Source organism: Fulmarus glacialis, unplaced genomic scaffold (assembly GCF_000690835.1).
Source record: "Fulmarus glacialis isolate BGI_N327 unplaced genomic scaffold, ASM69083v1 scaffold6026, whole genome shotgun sequence".
Classification (NCBI taxonomy): domain Eukaryota; kingdom Metazoa; phylum Chordata; class Aves; order Procellariiformes; family Procellariidae; genus Fulmarus; species Fulmarus glacialis.
The window spans coordinates 14533-33420 of record NW_009218630.1 but is presented as its reverse complement, the minus strand read 5'-3'; the positions used below and the strand labels follow the sequence as shown (position 1 = coordinate 33420).

Genomic DNA, 18888 nt, shown 5'->3' with positions numbered 1-18888 from the left:
ATAGCACGTTATAGAATTTCAATCAGCAACCTACAGAATGTGCTGAAGAAGAGAACTTCAAGATTTTGCAGTAATAAAAATATTACTACATTGTTATTAATAAATATTAATAAATATTAATATTACTAATATTACTAAAATGTTATTACAGCAATATCTACAATCAAAGAGACAAGAAATTAACGTATGATTATCAGGCATATGGAACAGGCATCTGAACTTTCAGTTATCAGTCAGGAGAAGGCAGAGAAAACACATTGGATGATAACACCTATTAAAGAAAAGCTGCATCTGTGGGCATATTAAAAATTAGCTGAAGCAAGTAGGACGGTCATGAGGAATTATGAACGGTAGAGAGACCTGAGTTTGCACAAGCTGCCTGCTCCTACTTAACCCAAAAGCACGGTTATGAAATGACAAAATAAAAATAATGATGAGCAATAAAGCTGGCAAAATCCTAGACGCTTGGATGTGGTTCATTGCACCTACCATAGCTTTACACCAAAGGCACTTCCAATCTTGCAGGCGTAAAACACTGCCACAAGTCTTGTCGCAGACTGCGCATTTGGCACTGACGGGCAGATTACCCTCTAACCACTGGTGAGGCATAGCTATCTGTGAAGAAGTAGTCATAAAAGTTAAATACTCAGAAATAGAAATTAAAGGCTTTTGTCTCTCAAATAGAGGTGGATTTTCCCACAGCTTTACCCTTTCATCAAAGAAGCAGGTATGGCTGACAAGGATAAGTGACGCTGATGCTCGCAAGGCAACAGCTATGAACATGGACTATGGTGGTTTTTCACATGCTAGGCAGAAAATGTGACAGCTGAAGAAGGGAGACACATCTCATTCAACTATTCATGGTACTATGGTAGCAACTAACCACAAAACAATGGGGCAGTTAAATCTAGAGACTCCGTAATACAGATAAGTACCCATTCACTTAATGTTGACTATATGACACAAACCAATTAAAATAACTAAAATTCAGAAGAATAGCCAGGACAGCAGAATACCTCTGTGGCTTTATGTACCCCCTCACCATAGCTGGTAAGTCGCAGCTCTATAAAGCAGTCCCTAAATGCAGTGCAAAGCTTTACTCAGTGCACACCTTTGTCCCATTAATACGACGAGCAACTCCAAGTATAGATGAAATGACACTCATGGTGTGCAATTCACCTTCTAGGAAGAATTTTCATGCCAGTGGCACATACGTAGTTGTATTTGTAAAAATAACCCATCTGTCACAATAAAACTCCGAAAAGCTTTTGTCATTTCTCCTGCTAATTTTAAAATTCCGGCTTTCATCAGTAAAAAATCTCCCACACGTCAGTGAATTCCAAACAGGCCTCCTGGGGAACAGCTATCGGTAAGGAGGACACAAAACAGATTGGCAAAACAGCACAGTAACAGCATAAAATACCACCTTTGCCTAAGAGCAGTAAGAACTTCTGGGAGCAATTCTCCAGCTTTGGAGTTTCTCTGCCTGTGGCCTTTAAAATCTTGTAGCACGCTGCAATCTAGTGCCCACAGATACTAAACTTGTCTTGTGAGACAGGAATATAACTTTTGTTCTAAATATCACCTTAATCTTTGAAAAATGTTCGGGAATATAGCCACCTACCATTAACTTCAATGGGTCACATGGCAATATTTTTACGCTTAGCCTTTTTTTTTCTTCCCCATAAAGAAGAAACAGCTTTGGAAAATACTGTAAATATGAATAGTACTTACACCATCTTCATCTTCAATGATGTCTTTTCCAATTGAGGCTAATGTAGTCCATTTGCAGTTATTTGTTGCTCGGACAGCACATCTTTTATGTGCTTTAAACTTACACACTGGAAGGCACACATAAACATGTATACTATGTTATTTGCTGTATTTATTTCAGTGATACGTATCTTTAAAAAAATTAAACACGGATATTCCATAAAACAGCCAAATACATGTCACTTAGTGTTGCACCCATGACACAACCCAACTAAAAGAAAATTCGGTTCATAATCACTCCAGCTTTAACGCTCTAAACTAAGTTTAACTGCTTAGCTGTAGCCCATGTTAAGTGTGTCCTCAAATCCACATCGGTCCCCATTTTTCAGGTCAATGCAAAGCACTAAGGTACAAATATATCTTTAACTGTGTTTTTGCCTTTTCTACTCCTCCAGTGACACAACTCAGATACCTGGTTTAAATTTGCAAGAGGTGATGGGAGAGTGTTTCACAGAAATATTTTGCTTTAGGAGCTCTGTTTCTTTGCTTAAAGGATCCCTTTTGGGCACCATACTATGCCTGTTTTCCCAGAAGCTGAGAAAATGAAGGGTTAGGTGGTGATATATTTATTCAGGATACTGGTGGTTACAATATTTTCCAAGAGGTTATATTAAGTGAGGAAGAACATGACTTCTTACTGGATTATTTATTAACAATCTACTAATTGGAATACTCAGCACAAGTGTGTAGCACAGGCAGACATTCTGACAATCTAATAACTATTTGTATTTTGTTCAACTCAATTAATATGACTAGTTAATGACATCATATTAGACCAGACTGACGCACCTAACCGTGGGTATTTCTGTTACTGGAAGTGCATGACATCATTCTATTTAGAGTGCATTATATAAATTATTTTGGCAAAGACCATTAAAGGTTTATGAGAACTAGCCAGCAGACCAGAAATAGTAGTCTCTTTTCAAACAAATATTTGACAGGAAACTATCAAAAGCTTTGGCCCACCACTTGTCCACCATTAAAAAACATTAAGCCATGGTACAAAAGGTCTTGTGAATCATAAATTTCTCATTTTAATTCCACTGATCCACTGCCAGATCAATTTAAAAAGTGAATTGAGACTATGTAAGCAACATGAGTGTGAGAGCAATCCTCACCGTTCCGGGAGATGCGTGAAAGTCTGTGCTTAGCTCAAAGAAAGAGAAGGAAACAGAAAAAGGAGTTTTGTTGCTTTTACAGTAACTCCCCTGATCATTTCGAAAAGCAGCATTCCTAGACCCAAAGTGTGCAAATATCCCATATTCCTCAGCTAACGGGGTAGGCTCACATTTTCAAAACAGCTCAGCATCATATTGTGTGTTTGCCAACCTAAGCTGGTTCCAAGCGTCTCAAGAAGTCAGCTCTCACAGAAGCACAGAAATAAAGGCTGCATTTTCAAGTGACGGGCCTTGAGCAGCTTTGCCACTTGAATGTTTTGGAGAAGCCATGCCACTGAATTCAGCTTCCTACTCATAAATGATACGCATTTGTCTTTGCCACACAGATCAAAATACAACAAGTCAGGGGTGAGGGGCAATAGGAAATTCCAAATTACAAAGGCATAAGAAAGTAAGGGAATTTTCAAATCCTATTGAGCTATGATTCAACTAGATCTCAGGACAGTGTATTCAACCTCTGCTCTCTCAACAAGGCAAGGACAAATTCAAACCCAGGATCTGAAGAGCTGCCATCCACACCATGGATGGCAAGTGACAGCTAATGTTTGCTTTGTGGGTACAGTATATAATTTACCAATCTCAGATCAGACTTTCTGTGGGTCACCCCCCTGCAACCCTGGTATCACCAAACAACAATTCATGTTACTCTGAGCTAAACATTACCAAAAAACAATGACCTTAAGACACAGATGTAACTTTCAAGCAAAATACATAGCATACAGAAGAGTCGGGTATAGAAAGGAAAATTTTACATCAAATCTCAACCTTAGCTACCACTACCACCACCACCTAACTTCTTTTGCCTCAGGTGACATTGCATCCCATTCATGCATCAGTCTGATATCTGAAATCTTTTGGAAACATTCAGACATACTGCTAGACATCAATTTTCAGTACTTCGCCAATGAAAGTTAAAAGATTAGAAAAGGAAAAATTCAGCCAAACCCAATCTAGAATATTCGTAGAACGTTATTTTAAATTTTAATTTCCTGTGTAATTGTTTCTAGCTGGAATATGAAACAGGTCTCTCAGAAAGCCAACCAAGAGAACCACTTAATTAGCAAACAGTTGTCACAGTGGTACCAACACCTGCTGTCAGACCCAGATTAAATCTAGAGCTATTATTATCTATAATGAAGAAAAGTCAACATTACTGAACATTATCATAGGATCTCTTGCACTGAAAATATACAGCTTTGTTATAGAACACTTCTGTCTCAAAGGCCTTTCATTCTAACCACCCATCAGTTAATTCAACTACATTGGCAGGACACTCAATTTTTTTTTCCCCAAACTTACCACTCTACCACCTATTTTATGATGAGTTTTCTCTTCTGTGTTCTTCAAAGAAGAACTGGCTCAGACTGTTCTTTTCCAACTTCAAAGGCCAAAGCCAAAGTTTTGAAACTGATCTGAAGATCCCTGAGCTGGTATCTATAGTTTAAGTTGTCAGGATGGAAGGATTTGTCTTCAGGTATGCCAAGAAACCTGCTGTTTTGTTTCCAAGAGTACCATCACATGATAGATGGACAAGCCACAGTGAAAACGGAGTGACTCACGTGAAAACAGCAACCTAACTTCACTCCAATTTGAAGCTTACGTCTATGTTATAAAGGATAAAATTTAGCCGTTTCTTGGTAGTTTTTACTCTTTTCACCCAAATAAATAACTAAGTTAATTTAATATTACAGAGTGCTAAAAGAATACTCACATTACAAAGTCAAGTACTACAAAGTTAAGTTACTCATACAACTTAACTTTGCAATACAGCTTTGCAATATAACTTCCATATGCAGGTATAAAGTCTTCAGTTATATGATCATACACTTTTTGAGAATAGGACCCTCATTCACTGCATGCAACGGCTGTGCCGTATTCTGGTTCATAATAATTATTTTCAACAGGTATTTGCCTTATTTACCAAAAGCTAAGGAAATACTGCTTTTTAGACATTAATACACATTTCTTCCTGGCCTTTTAAAATTACTATCATTATTACGCTCAGTACTACTACAATTAAGACTTTTTTTTTCAATACTGTGTATCTTCAAAGTATCAGTGACTTCAGAACAGCTTCAACTGACTTTTGCAGTTATAGAAAACTCAGCATTTCTGTGATACAGGTCCCAGATTATAAACAACACACACTGCTGATTTGATCAAAAATCTTATTTAAGTGATTTCCCCAGGATTACAGAGGGGTACAGTGTGACACAAAGTCACAGAACACAGTTTTCTATTACTCTTTAATTCTTTAACAGTGGGCATCCCTTCCCTTCCTCACTGCTTCATTCACTATTCACTCTCCAGCCTGTGGAGAAAATATTGCAAAAATCCTGGAGACAATGACTACCCAAGTAGTGCATGTACAATACCCTGTACAGTGGGTAAGAACAACAGGGTTTTGTGGGCAAAAAAACCCAATCATAATGAAAAAAGACCAAGTGCACAAAGTGCATTTGCAGAGGCAATTTAATCCCAGTATTTTCTTATTGCTTGACTTCACGATCCTGAAGTGTTCTTTCAATATTGTTTGTTTGTGCAATTCATCACAGGAGAAAGCATCTCATTTAAACTGCAATCTCCAGCTTATTAGGTATGTTTGATATTCAACAATCAAGATTCAGTCATGATAATGAAAACATTACATGAAGAAATACATCTTTGAGAATAATCATAAAGGCAGTGTTCTGCTGGCAATGACTTGGATAGAAATGCAGTATTAATACAGAGTAATTGAGGCTAGAGAGTTTTGAAAGAGTTTGTGTAGATAATGATCTATAGTTCTTTAGGTTGCTTTGCCTAAACATTCCACGTATCCCTGTGTTTACCTGACAACTTCTTAGGCTTAGACTCCTGAGCAGAGAGCAAGCCAAACTCTGAATAAGAGAAACATTTGAGGAGCATAAAGAACAAAAGCCTTACTTGGTTCAGCTAGTTTGGAGTAATTTCCAAAGCAAGGCAAAAAAATCATAATTTCTCTGTCATAGTAAAGACTGTGGATGAATGTTGCAGATAAGTCCTTTAGAGCTAGCTACAGCAGCACAACATACAGACAACATTTGAAAAGTAGATTATCTTTGAGAAGACAGAAAAGAAGGAACCAGCGGGAGGAATAGCATTGCATCTCAAAGGAGAGTATGATTAAATTTTTTAAAAGTAAATTGTTTTTTGAGCAGTAGAAAGAATAAAGCCTGGCTTGATATGGATTTTCATCTTCAGTTTGATATACATATCGATCCTTTGACTTCTAAAAAGACGCAAGTTCACACTACAGTCTTTTCCCTAGCAAAGGTATTAATACACGCTCTTTTCCTACACTGGCTTCCACAAAACTTAGAGGAATATCTTTAGGGTGACCTGCAATTAATTTGGACAACCTTTGCTGAAGGCTACTGGGAGGAAAGGTGCCCTGAAAAAAGAAGGCACCCATCTTATCTCCAAAAGAAATGAGGCTTGTTGTGTGGTCAGGCTGAAAAAAACAGTTGTGTAGCGCTGCTGGAAACCAGCAGGTCTAAGAGAATAAAATATTACAGGATCGATCTTCTAAAGTATTGTAAGCTGCAAAATATCAGCAAAGGGATTTATTTTTATTTTTACCTAGGGTTAACAGTCAAGAATCAGACCACAAAGAGTACAAAGCTAAGCTACTTTCAAGACAACTTGGTGTGCCAGTAACCCAAACCACTGAGAGGAGGAAGAGCTCCAATATCTCTTGAGAAGAAGCCTCTCATGCTTCTCGGTACAAGATATAATAGAGTAGCCTGGGATCAATGACCACACAAATAATTGAATTTAGTATAGATATAAATGGATTCCCAGCGTAAAGCAGTACTGGAGGTTTCAGATGCCAGGCATGAATATTTAAACAGTTTTTTTAAAGATGTAATGAGAAAAAGTAGCACAGAACATATCTGGGGAATCTTAAGACTCCATACTTCCTACATCATCTCCTCAAACTGTATATTGCTAACACAGGGTAAGTCAGAAAAACAGATGGTGAAATGCACTAGAAGTGCACATGGCAGAAGCAAGTAAATATGAACTCAGTCACATAAGAGTTTCAGAGAAAGAAGTAGTATCAAACCAAAATACACTTCTTAGATGAAGAAATTAAGGATGGTTAACTTGGGTTTTTACAGGTATACAGAATCAGGGACAAAGTATGAGTATTCCAGTAAGAGAGTCAACTGTCAAATGATTTAGATTAGATGCATAATTCAAGTATCTTTATTTAAAAAAATACTTGGAAAAAAAATAAAGAAAATAGATATAAACTAGCAGCTAAGAAGTAAGAGGAGGTAAACTAGTTAATAGATAAAAGAATATCATAGTATCTACATATAAACCAATCCAGGTCATACACGTTTATGAAACTGTGGACCAGTGAAAGCAAATCCAAACTACCTTCACAAGCCATTCATAAAAACTGCTGAAAGGTCAACTGGCATCAGAAATGTGGATAAATATAGCATTGGTTTGTAATAAGTTATGCAGAAAGGTGACAAAGTCCACATCTGGAAATTAAGGAAACATCCTTAATGTAGAGTTAACGCCAACACCTTGGAAATTAAAACCATACTTAGAAGCAAAATAAGACACTGAAAAACCAGAAAACGATGAACCACAACCATTAACACTGATAATCTTATAATTCTTGCTAAACAGCCTTTTAAAATAGCTATAATATTAACTTATGAAAGGATAAATTCTTTATGAAAGGAAAGTAGTCCTTCCTTCCCTTTGCTGAGCAAATTTAACTGTATTTGTACACAGAGGCAATACAACCGCATTTTAGTTAAGCACATGATACTTCCATCTGCCAATATCAGACATTGAAAATTCCATAATTGCCTTAAAACTGTCCAAACGACTTATACGCAGTGGAAAACATACACCAGAGAAGCTGGAAGTAACTATGCTACTTCTAATTTCTGTGAAACGGGTTCGTCCCGTTCCTTGGCAACTGCACCATTAGCTACATTAAAAGCATGGACAACTCAGGACAGTGGGTTAATGTTTCCTCTGTAAGATTTCCCTAATACACATTATTATGCTCAGACCTCAAGTATTATAAGAGCATCAATAACAGAAATGCATTTGCAGTTGGGCAACACGCATCAAAAAAATCAAGTTTTGAATGGTGTAACTAATTCTCTTCTGGACAGTTAGCTATTTTGGTAATTAAATATCTCTACATTTCATGTATATCATAAGGTCACACGGATGCTTTATTTTCTGCTGGATTCTAACATAAGCAGACTTGTTACCACTTTTTCACAGAACTTGCAGCAGAAAATAAATAAGCTGTTTCAGGTTTATTATAAATATTTGCTCGTGAAATATCATTTCTCCAGATAAACTTAATGCTGAAGTCTTAGACACACCTTCTTTTTCTTTGTGCTGAATTTCATCTGTTGAACCATCAAAATGCAAAGGCATCTACATCTCTACCCCCTCACTGCATGAGAGAATTTTTAAAGCAATAAATCTGTCCTCATCTGTCCTGCCTGTACTGCAGGATCAGGCAGCAGCAACAGAGCAAACAAGAATTGGAGGGGAAGAGGTCACAGGGCTGAACAAAGTGTTAAGAATCTTTATAGTTTTTGGGCAGAAACTACCATTATGATTTTTTTCCTGAGGAATGCTGCTTCCGCAAACCAGTAAGACTATCTTGTTTCACATTTTTGACGGGCAAATCAAATAAATCCTATCTTTTCTTGCAAACCGTCCACCCAGCACATTCCAAACTGGTCGCTGCAGCAGAAGGAACCATTTTATTGAGATGAGATAGAAAAAGGCACCTGGAGCCACAAAGAAGGTGAGCCAGATCATTAGCAGTCCCTCTGCCCAAAAGAAAGTCACTCTAGTGAATAGATTTCTCTCTTCAGGCTTTTTTCTTACTCATTATTTTCAGAATCATTACTCGTCTTAAACTTTTAGCCATCTGTCTACATACACAGCATTACAAACAGGAGGAAAAAAGCGTTTATTTTACCTTCACAAGACAGGCCGTGAGAAGTGACTCCAGAGAGGCTCTCTCTACACACATTACAGAAGGTAGGTCGGGCATGGGAGCAGGCGTACCAGTTATGCATCCCTGAGAAATGTTCCACATTAAACTGTGCGGTCTAGTAAAGGAGAAGTTAAGACAAATTTGCAAGTACAGAACACAGCTACGGTGACTGAAATTACCTACGGTTCCATATTACAGGGGACGACAGTGCAATGTTCACCAAAAGTATTTTCCAAGGGGTATTTAGCCTGCTCTCCCTCCAAACTTCTAAACAAAAGTGTGAGCTTATGCTCTCACTTCGCTAGTAAAGGTTTTAACATAAAGCTTTACTCTGACATTAGACACACTATTCACACTAAGGAGGGTGAATACTCCAGTTCTGTGTCCTGTAGCTTGATCTGTTGAGCTAGAACAGGTTGCACCAAGAGGGATGTCAACTTACCTCATAGTGTTCTCTGGACTGAACGGACTTCAGAGAGCTTATCCAGTCCTCCATTTCTTTTCTGTTCTCGGCACACAATATTAGCCTCCTAAACGGAGTGATTATCTGAAAAAGATAACACATTCTGATTAATCCAGATAGTAAAAATCATGATAGGCTATAATATTTAACATACTCTTTCCTGCGAGATGATGCAAAAGGAAGACACGCCCTAGATTACAAGATATTAAACGCTTAAAAATATTTTCTTTAATACACTACCAACAATGAAGCAGTTTGCTTTTCCTTTTCCAGTTCCCAAGATTCGAATCAGGCTTCGGTATAGGTCTTTACAATCTATATTGATCATTCCTCCCTCTCAGCTCTTTGTCTATGCACTGACATTTAAATACTCAAATGGCAGGCACTGAAACTGCTAAAACAACCGTTCTGGAAATTACTAATTGACTAAGATTGCAATCCAATTTCATAACAGCATTATAGCAACTGCAAGGTCCATTCCAATTGCTTGAGACAAAAACATATCAAAATCAAAAGCCTGGAAGTCTTAAAAAACAACAAAAGCTTTCATCATATTTCTCCATCTTGTATATTGATATTAGATTTACACAAATGTAAACATACATAAATTTAAAACAGAACTTTCGATATAAAACTCTGTATAAGAACACATACAAATCTTTATAAAAAGACACAGAGAACAAAAGCAAACAGCTGAAATCTTATCCTACTAGGATGGTTGAATGAATTCCTGGAACAAGTTGATGCTGGGGAGTTTTCAATGGTCTGGAGTTGGATTCTAGAAATCTGAAAATGCTGTATCTAGGAGGTTCAGAGTATAAGCTGTTTTCCCCTCTCCTTCACCAGTAGAAAAATAATTAAAATAACAGGAAGGCACCAGAAACTATCAGCTAACTCCCACTGAAATTATTCTGAGCACTACACTAAAATAGACAAAGCAGTTCGTTACTTATATAGCAAAGAATTTAAAACAAAGTAAGTACATGAAATTAAAGGAAAGTTATTTGTTTTGTTGTCAGAAGTCTGAAAAATAAAATTAAATCCTTTATCAGTCTTATGCATAAATCTACTGCATGGTACGTACCTCTCACACTTGCGAATTACTTAAGTAAAACAAAGAAAGGACCACCAAAAAATTATAGCTCTGAATATTGTTTTAAATGCTACAGACTAGATACTGTAACATTTGCACAATATTAGTAAACACTTCTCTACAGCTGCATTTACTTACCCAACCTCCGCCGTAAATAGTCTCTAGCCTTGATTTGTCCTATCCACTTCTTCATTAAACCGAGCTGCACTTTAACATATCTCAGAGGCAACTGAAGTGCAGTAAGCTGCAAGTCACATGGAGGAGAGGCAAAAACCCTGTGGGCTTGCTTTTTTTTTTAGCCTTTTTTTTTTTCCTTTTTTTTTGATGTACTCACTTCACATGGAATGGAATAGTTCCTCTGTTTTCTATTTCCTTCAATCTTGCTTAAGCTTTTTAATAAGGTTTATTAGTAGCTCTCTGTGGCTCTTCCTAAAGAACAGTTAATGCAAAGAGCAATGCTTCTCTCATTAGTTTGGAGCCAAACAGACGCTTTATTACTTCAAAATGTTTTTCTAGGCCAGGTCATCAAATGAAGCCCAGAAAAGCCATTAAATCATAATTTAACCCTGGCTCCAACAACAATCAGCATTCTGCTGGAATTTCCAGGTTTCAGTGGACTCAGAAATCTTATTTGGGCAAATACACCCACCAGATTATTTCCTATTATATAGCATGACATTATAATATGGATTAAGTAAGGACAAGTCCACCCAAAACTCTGCACTCTGCATCTGTCCTTCCCCCATGCTCATTACGGATGCTAACCTGTAACCAGATGTTGTGAAATGCCATTGAGCAACAACAGCGGCATTTGTTGCTGAAGACTCCTGACAATCTTGATCTCTTCAAGTAATATTTATTTATATTACTCATGTCTTTAATACTACTAATCACAGAAATCCCCTTTGCGTCCCCCGCACTCTCCCCTCCCAAAATCAAGGCACTTAGTTCAGTTGTTCACACATCTAGTGCCAACGGAGATGCCCTTTGGTATCCAAAGCATCGGCACAGGGCAGGTAAATATGACAGAGGACCACAGCACCCAGAACAGCAGCTATAAATAAGCCAGGTGGGACACCAAAGGCCATCTCAAGGGGTACCACACACCCATATATGGGCAATCAAATCACGTCACCAAACATTGCTAACTAATGCACGTAAACATACCAGAAATTTCTATATCCCAACTTCTTATTAAATTCAGAGCATAATAAACTTAATAAAGTTGAGAGCATTTCAACAGTCTAAAAGTTAAATTATATACTGACGATCACGTGAATGCAGGATCAATTGTTATTAGTGCTATAAAAATAAAGTGGAAAGTTGGAAGACATACATATTCATAAATACAGCATCTATAACATGATGATTAAACTACATATTCTCTTTGATGTACATATTTTTAACAACAAACTTCAAGAAGGTATATGATAACATGAAAAAAGACAAAATGCATTATATGCAAAAAATATCGACAATGCTTATCAACTTAGCAAGTCCTCAAAATCCAACAATGAGTGAACGTTGGGAAGTTACGCAAGAGGAAGAATCACTGTACATGCTCTGCTGCTTATACTCCTTTCTTGAGTACCTGCTACTGCTATTATACTACTTTGATTCAGTGTGGTTTTATGAGCTTTACGCTAACTCAGTATAGCTGTTCTTGCTTGTTCTAAACTGAGAAGGACTTCCTACAGCTTCTTATTTGCATTTACACAGAAGGCATGCTTTCTTATGGATGCTTATGATGAAAGTTATGATTAACTAACTTAGGTGGGATGTTTAGAGTGCATTCATTAAAAACAGTTGAACCTGTGTCCAGACATAATCAAAATTAAAATGGATTTAATTGGCCCTAAAACTATTTTCCAGCGTTGTAAATCTGGATTTTACTAGTAATCTTATCTCACTGCATATAGTCACATTCAAAGTCCTGTATCTTTTCTCCTGCCGACCAAAGTCAGAATCTTTTCTTCTATTACATATTACCTTTTTTTTAAATTAATGCTCGCTGCCCCTAATATTATTATTTATATATCACTCTGAATATGCTAAACTCTCCACAGACAAGAAGAAATTGTATAATACAATGACAAAGGAAGTCTCACAGGAACCACTGGAAGACCACTGAGGTAAGGTCAGAATAAGAAAACTCTTAAATCTTGGAGGAACTCAGGTGCTAATGGTTCCCACGCTGACAAAGCAGGAGACAAATCAAGAAGGATGAAGACAGACAAAAGGCCTTAAAAATAAATAAATCAAGCAGATTTAATTTAGAAGATTAAGTTACTTTGAAAATTTTCACCGTTGTGAAGTAGCCAAGAAGAAGTCATTGCTGATTTTGGAAGAGAGAGTTATCAAAGCCAGATACTACAGTATATTAGAAAGTAATGAAATTGAGGTAGTAGGAATAAAAACACAGCAGGCATAGGGAGAGAGCGAGCATATACAGTCTTAAAGGTTAAAGGCACACAACACAAGTGCTAAAACATCACAGGGAATAAAGAATGTCTGGATAGGAAGCAAAATGGCCCATTACTGCGATAATGTTTCTTTCTGTTCAGAAAAATAGGGGGCTTTTTGAGTGGGGAATGAAGGAGAAAACAGGTCTGCCACCACACAGGTCTTGCCATAAACTGGGATTTTCACACATGTTGACACTATGATAATTTGGCTTCTAAAAATATACACGTACTCATATATATGTACATACACATCTGGAAATTACTTCGATGAAAATTACACAGTCAAATTTTGGCCACTACTGCAACTTTTCTTTCAGGCAGCATCTATTAGGAACAAGCTTAACATCTTGAAAGGAAATAAAATTGCCATTAAATTCAGTGCAAATTTGAAAGCACTTTTCATTTTTAAAGGCGCTAACTTTACCAATAACATTCTATATGCCTTCAACCCAATGGGTTTAGACTTATGATCTGCAAAATAAAGTTATAGAGAGTTCAGTTAAAGCCTATTGCCTAATTTTTAACATATTTTATCATATCAGCAATATATAAGAAAGTACAGTTCCCAAAGCTTGGTGGCTACATTTCTGGTTTCCTTTACTGATTCAAAGAAAAATGCAGACACTACATTCGCTAATCAAGAAAATAACGGTCTACATCTCAGCAGCAACACAGCAGCTATTGTAAAGCACCCCACTTCCTGCAACATGATATTTGCATTAAAGCACCTTCTGCTGCTCTAAACTATTATCAGGCATTACACTAATAGCACTTTGTATGGCCGATCTTGAATTGACTTAGTAATGTAGAAACATCACTTAGAATCCGAAACGGGCGGGGAAATGGTTTTCCTGTTCTTTGAACAGATATTTTTAAAACATCTTTCTGGAACTAATGAAGAGAGGGTGATATAAAGAGAGAGAGCACCCCCACCTCTCCGCTTAGGGACCGCACCCGATGCCTGGGGCATGAACGTAACAGATCTAATGCTTTGTAACTTCTCTGTGCTTCTAGACGTTGGCGAGTGAGTTCTGGCAAATACCGGGATAACATGTCATGCCTCCCTTGTTTTCTGTCTGCTCCTCCATCTCCCTGTCCTCATGCAGGTGGGTCCATATGAATGCGACAGATGAATGCACCTCCATCACAGTGGTGGGAGCAGACTGCTGGGGTCACTGATGCTCCCATACCTACCAGAATTTGTCTGCAAAAATCACAGTGCTAAGAGTCGGGCAGCTTTCTATGGTACTTTAATTTCTTGGATTCGGGATACTGAATAAATTATAACAGTACTGTCACTGTCAAAGGTGTAGTTGGTGCTTTATGGTGAATTGTCACTATTATTTTTCAAGATGAGCCAAGCCAGGCAAAAGTATAAACTGCAAAGGGAGCGGAGGATTTAAAAGCAAGGCGGGTAATAAACGGCTATTATATTTGCCTGAGTACAATACAGAATTTATAATCAGAACAATTAGCTCTGTCTACTCCACTAAAATGTTGCTTCCCTCTTTTTGCTAGGCCTTTTCCTATTTCACTGTTGTCAAGCTCACCAGTAATGAAGTAATGTGTGGTTTTGGCCCGCACGATAAAAAACTCTTAAGAGGGGGAAGAAAAGGCTTAGTCCCACAGAGCATCTCCTGCACCAGTACACCAGGCTTAACTAAAAAGCAGGACAAAAGCGGTTACATCACAGAAACAGGTATCAAGTCTACTCTGACTTCACTCTGCAGTAGAATCCAGCCCGGGCAATTTAGGTGGCCTTGCCTTATACCACATCTAGCAAAAATGAAAGAACATCTCTCAGAATACATCCAGGCACATGAAGGACAAGAAAGTGATCGGGAGTAGTCAGCACGGATTCACCAAGGGGAAGTCATGCTTGACCAACCTGATAACCTACGATGAAATGACTGGTTTCATGGATGAAGAGACAAAGGTGGATATCATCCATCCTGCCTTCAGTAAGGCTTTCAGTACTATCCCTTAAGATCCTCATAGAGAAACTGATGAAGTACGGGCCGGATGAGCAGACAGTGAGGTAGATTGAAAACTGGCTGAATGGCCGGGACCAGAGGTGGCACAAAGTCTAGTTGGAGGCCAGTAACTAGGAGTGTACCCCAAAGGTCAATACTGGGTCCAGTCCTGTTCAGCATCTTCATTAATGACCTGGATGATGGGGCAGAGCATACCCTCAGCAAGTTTGCTGATGACACAAAAATGGGAGGAGTGGCTGATACACCAGAGGGCCGTGCTACCATCCAGAGGAACCTCAACAGACTGGGGAAACGAGCTGAGAGGAGCCTCATGAAGTTCAACAAGAAGTCCAAAGTCCTGCACCTGGGGAGGAACAACCCCAGGCACCAGTAAATGCCGGGGGCCACCCAGCTGGAAAGCAGCTTGGCAGAAAAGGACCTGGGGGTCCTGTTGGACAACAAATTGAACATGAGCCAGCTACGTGCCCTTGCAGCGAAGAAGGCAAATGGTATCCTGGGCTGCATTAGAAGGAGTGTTGCCAGCAGGTCGAGGGAAGTGATCCTGCCCCTCTATTCAGCACTGGTGAGGCCACACCTGGAGTACTGTGTCCAGTTCTGGGCTCTTCAGTACAAGAGAGACATGGACATACTGGACACAGTCCGGGGAAGGGCCACAAGGATGATGAAGGGACTGGAGCATCTGACATATGAGGAGAGGCTGAGAGAGCTGGGACTGTTTAGCCTGGAGAAGAGAAGGCTCAGGGAGATCTTATTTATATGTGTAAATACCTGAAGGGAGGGTGCAAAGAGGATGGAGCCAGGCTCTTTCCAGCGGTGCCCAGAGACAAGCTGAGGGGCAACGAGCACAAACTGAAACACGGAAACACTTTTTTACTGTGAGGGTGTCTGAGCACTGGCACAAGGCAGTTGTGGAGTCTCCATCCTTGGAGATACTGAAAAGTTGTCTGGACATGGACCGGGGCAGCCTGCTCTAGGTGGCCCTGCTTCAGCAGGGGGGTTGGACCAGATGACCTTCAGAGGTCCCTTCCAACCCCCAAATCACTCTGTGATTCTGTGAAAACAGAATCCAGGTAAATCAAGTAATCCAGCTATGACATGTCCAGCCTTGAACCGTAAAACAGGTGCAAAAAGGATCCAGCAAAGGTCACTTTGTCAGAAATCTACAGTTCCCCAAATTTGACCTCATGTGTCCAACATCAACGAACTGCTAACAGAAAAACACTATTCCTTCAGAAGTATAACGTCATAATGAGACAGTTACAAGAAGCAGCGTAGGAAAGTTTCATGAATTTGGACTGAAGAATTAGGAATTTATCTTAAATCAGTATTTAAATATAGCAAAAACAATAAACCATTCTTGTAAATGTAAACTGGAAACTGCTATATATAGTTCAAGGCCTGCACATTTTTTTAAAGTCCTTACATAAAGATTTGTTAAGCACATTACTTCGCACTGCTGTGCCCTTAGCTCTGGCTTCACCAGCTCATTACACGTCTATCAGATGGGATGGCTTCTGCGCTTAAAGGAAAACATTTAGTTATATATTTAATGGCACTAGGTGCAAAGTTATACAAAATAAAACAGCAAGTGACTTTTTTTCATCTGTAATAACAGATGCCTGTTTAAAAATGATCCAGCTGCTTGAAGCCAGGGATCCTTGTTCACTAGAAGCAGGAAATTTATTCAAAGTTTACACCAATGGCTTTGTTTATAAAATTATTTGGTATACAGGAACTGCACTGCGGGATACTTTTTAAGGTCTCTCCAGGTATTTTAACCACTTTTAAAGCAAGAAGAGAAAGAAACGTCAGGGAATAGGTAAGTGTAAACTGCAGGAAGAACGAAATCTGGCAATCCTCAGTGCTTGTTCTCCAAACACCCCACCTGCTTTGTCGGTGCTATACCATGAGTTCAGACAAGAAAATAAAAGATATTTTTAAAGCATTTACTTCTATGCAAATCTTCTTATTGTGTTTCACATACTAAAGAAACTCAGAAAACTAAAGGAAGAAAAAGAGACATTTTCTGTGAGCTGTTTTTGAAAAATTTCTGCTTAAGCTCAAAATCTGTGGAAAACAAGCTCCAGGCAAATGTAACTAGAACCAAAATGTACAATATAACCCAGAATGGTCAATTTTTAAGCATCCCCTTGTTTTCCTCTTGTGAAAAGTGTTCAGCTTTCTTGTAATAGCTCAATCCCAAGCGATTTATCTATGGATTTTAGCCTCACAGCTGAAATGCTTTATTGCTTTTTCATAATGCAACTTAAAGCTTCAACGTCTCCAGACACTCTAGGGAAAGGGAGACAGCGCATCAAGTCAGAGATAAGGAGCTTAGAACTTGAAAGTCACACCCAAAGCTACCCAAAGAGCTCTCAGCTTCATTACTTTTTTTTGTCACTGTCAGAGGGCGGGGGAAAATGAGCAAATGCTAAATGGAGGAAAAAAAACCTAAGTGCATCACAAGTGCACACTAATTGCTTTTGTCTAATTTTTTTTTTTTTTTCCTCAGCATATTAATTTGCTATTTCAGTTTTTGTTTTGTTTCTAAGCTGCCTGAATAGAGGGGGAAAAAAAAAAAACCTGAGTGGAAAATTGAACAAAATGGAATACAAAGCACTTCCCCTCTCTTTCTGTGGTTTGGGTATTGCTCGGGCTGGGAGCATCAAAAAGCCTTCATCATTTAGAGGCTAATCAGCATCTGTATGAAACAGCAGATAGTTCACAACTAGGGAAAAACTAAATCCATCCCAAGAGTTAGCTACCCGTGCAAAGCTGAGTCACGGTGGTGAGGCCAGCACAGGAACTTGAGCTGTTTCCAGCCATATTCTATCCCCCGGAGTTAACAAGAGCACCCGAGATCTTCACGGATGTCACTCCAGGACCTCTGTCAGCCCTGTGCTAAACTGCAAATGGGGCACAGGGAATGTCTGGATATGCCATTCCCCCATCTTGAAACAGTGCCACACACTGACCTTTCTGATAACGCCACAGGCAAAATTTAAAATGCAATGTTTCTGGGAGTGGGATTCAGCTCAGAGAGGAAGGCACTTTAAGTAAAGACATCTACAGATGTGTCTGAACTCCCACCATCATCAGTCTACACTGTTAGCAATGTTAACACTCAAATGGAATGCAATGGAAATTCCAAACTGTACCCAAACTGAGGAAATTATTGCACATCTAACGGATAAATCTGACGTAAAGTATGCTGAGAGGAATCCTAAAGATAGCACCACACACAGTACATAGCACTTCACTGGTATTTCTTTTGTTTTCCTTCACACAAATAATTTCATAATACGAACATAAGCTCATTATCCATACCTGGATCACTATTATCATTATCATGACTATGATTATGATTATTAATATTAGCATGCAATTGAGTTAAGATACACCTATAGCAGAGGTTCATGCAGACTGAAGAGTGTTCACACAAGACTCTGTTCAGTTAGGTAAATTTAATGTGTAGACTATTTGAAATTTGGTTTATGTAAATTCATCAAGAAACAGAAACATGTTTCCAAACACAAATCCATTCCTTTCATGTCCCTGTGGTTTACGAAAGGGAGAAGTCAAGCAAGAGTGTCTCCCTTCAAGGGAACATCAGCAGAGACTATATGTAGAAATTTACACAAAATACATTTTTCACAAAGAAAAAAAAATGCAGATAGCTGTGCTCCAGAATATTCCTACAGAGTAAACCAGAAAGTTTAATCATCCAGGCTAAGAATAAGGCAGTGAAAAAAGTTTGCTTAGCAATAGCTGAAAACAGGGGAAACCACCCCAAGTCTGGAACAAGCCAAAGCCTTGAAGGTGGTTGCTGACCCCATGATCCCAGGAGTTTCCCAACACAGGAGTAGCAAGAGAATTTCACCAAACTACAGAAATAAGAAAGACAGT

General features: G+C 38.6%; 1 protein-coding gene across 1 annotated transcript in view; it reads right to left on the bottom strand.

Annotated features, from left to right (window-relative positions):
• LOC104078440 (diacylglycerol kinase eta-like) overlaps positions 1–18888 on the bottom strand; it is a gene marked incomplete at both ends in the record, with an annotated part of 34760 nt that overhangs the window by 7287 nt on the left and 8585 nt on the right. The window contains 4 exons of the mRNA XM_009580084.1: positions 490–615; positions 1735–1841; positions 8950–9082; positions 9410–9514. Coding sequence (XP_009578379.1) covers positions 490–615; positions 1735–1841; positions 8950–9082; positions 9410–9514 — 471 coding nt within the window. The remainder of the gene's footprint in view (positions 1–489; positions 616–1734; positions 1842–8949; positions 9083–9409; positions 9515–18888) is intronic.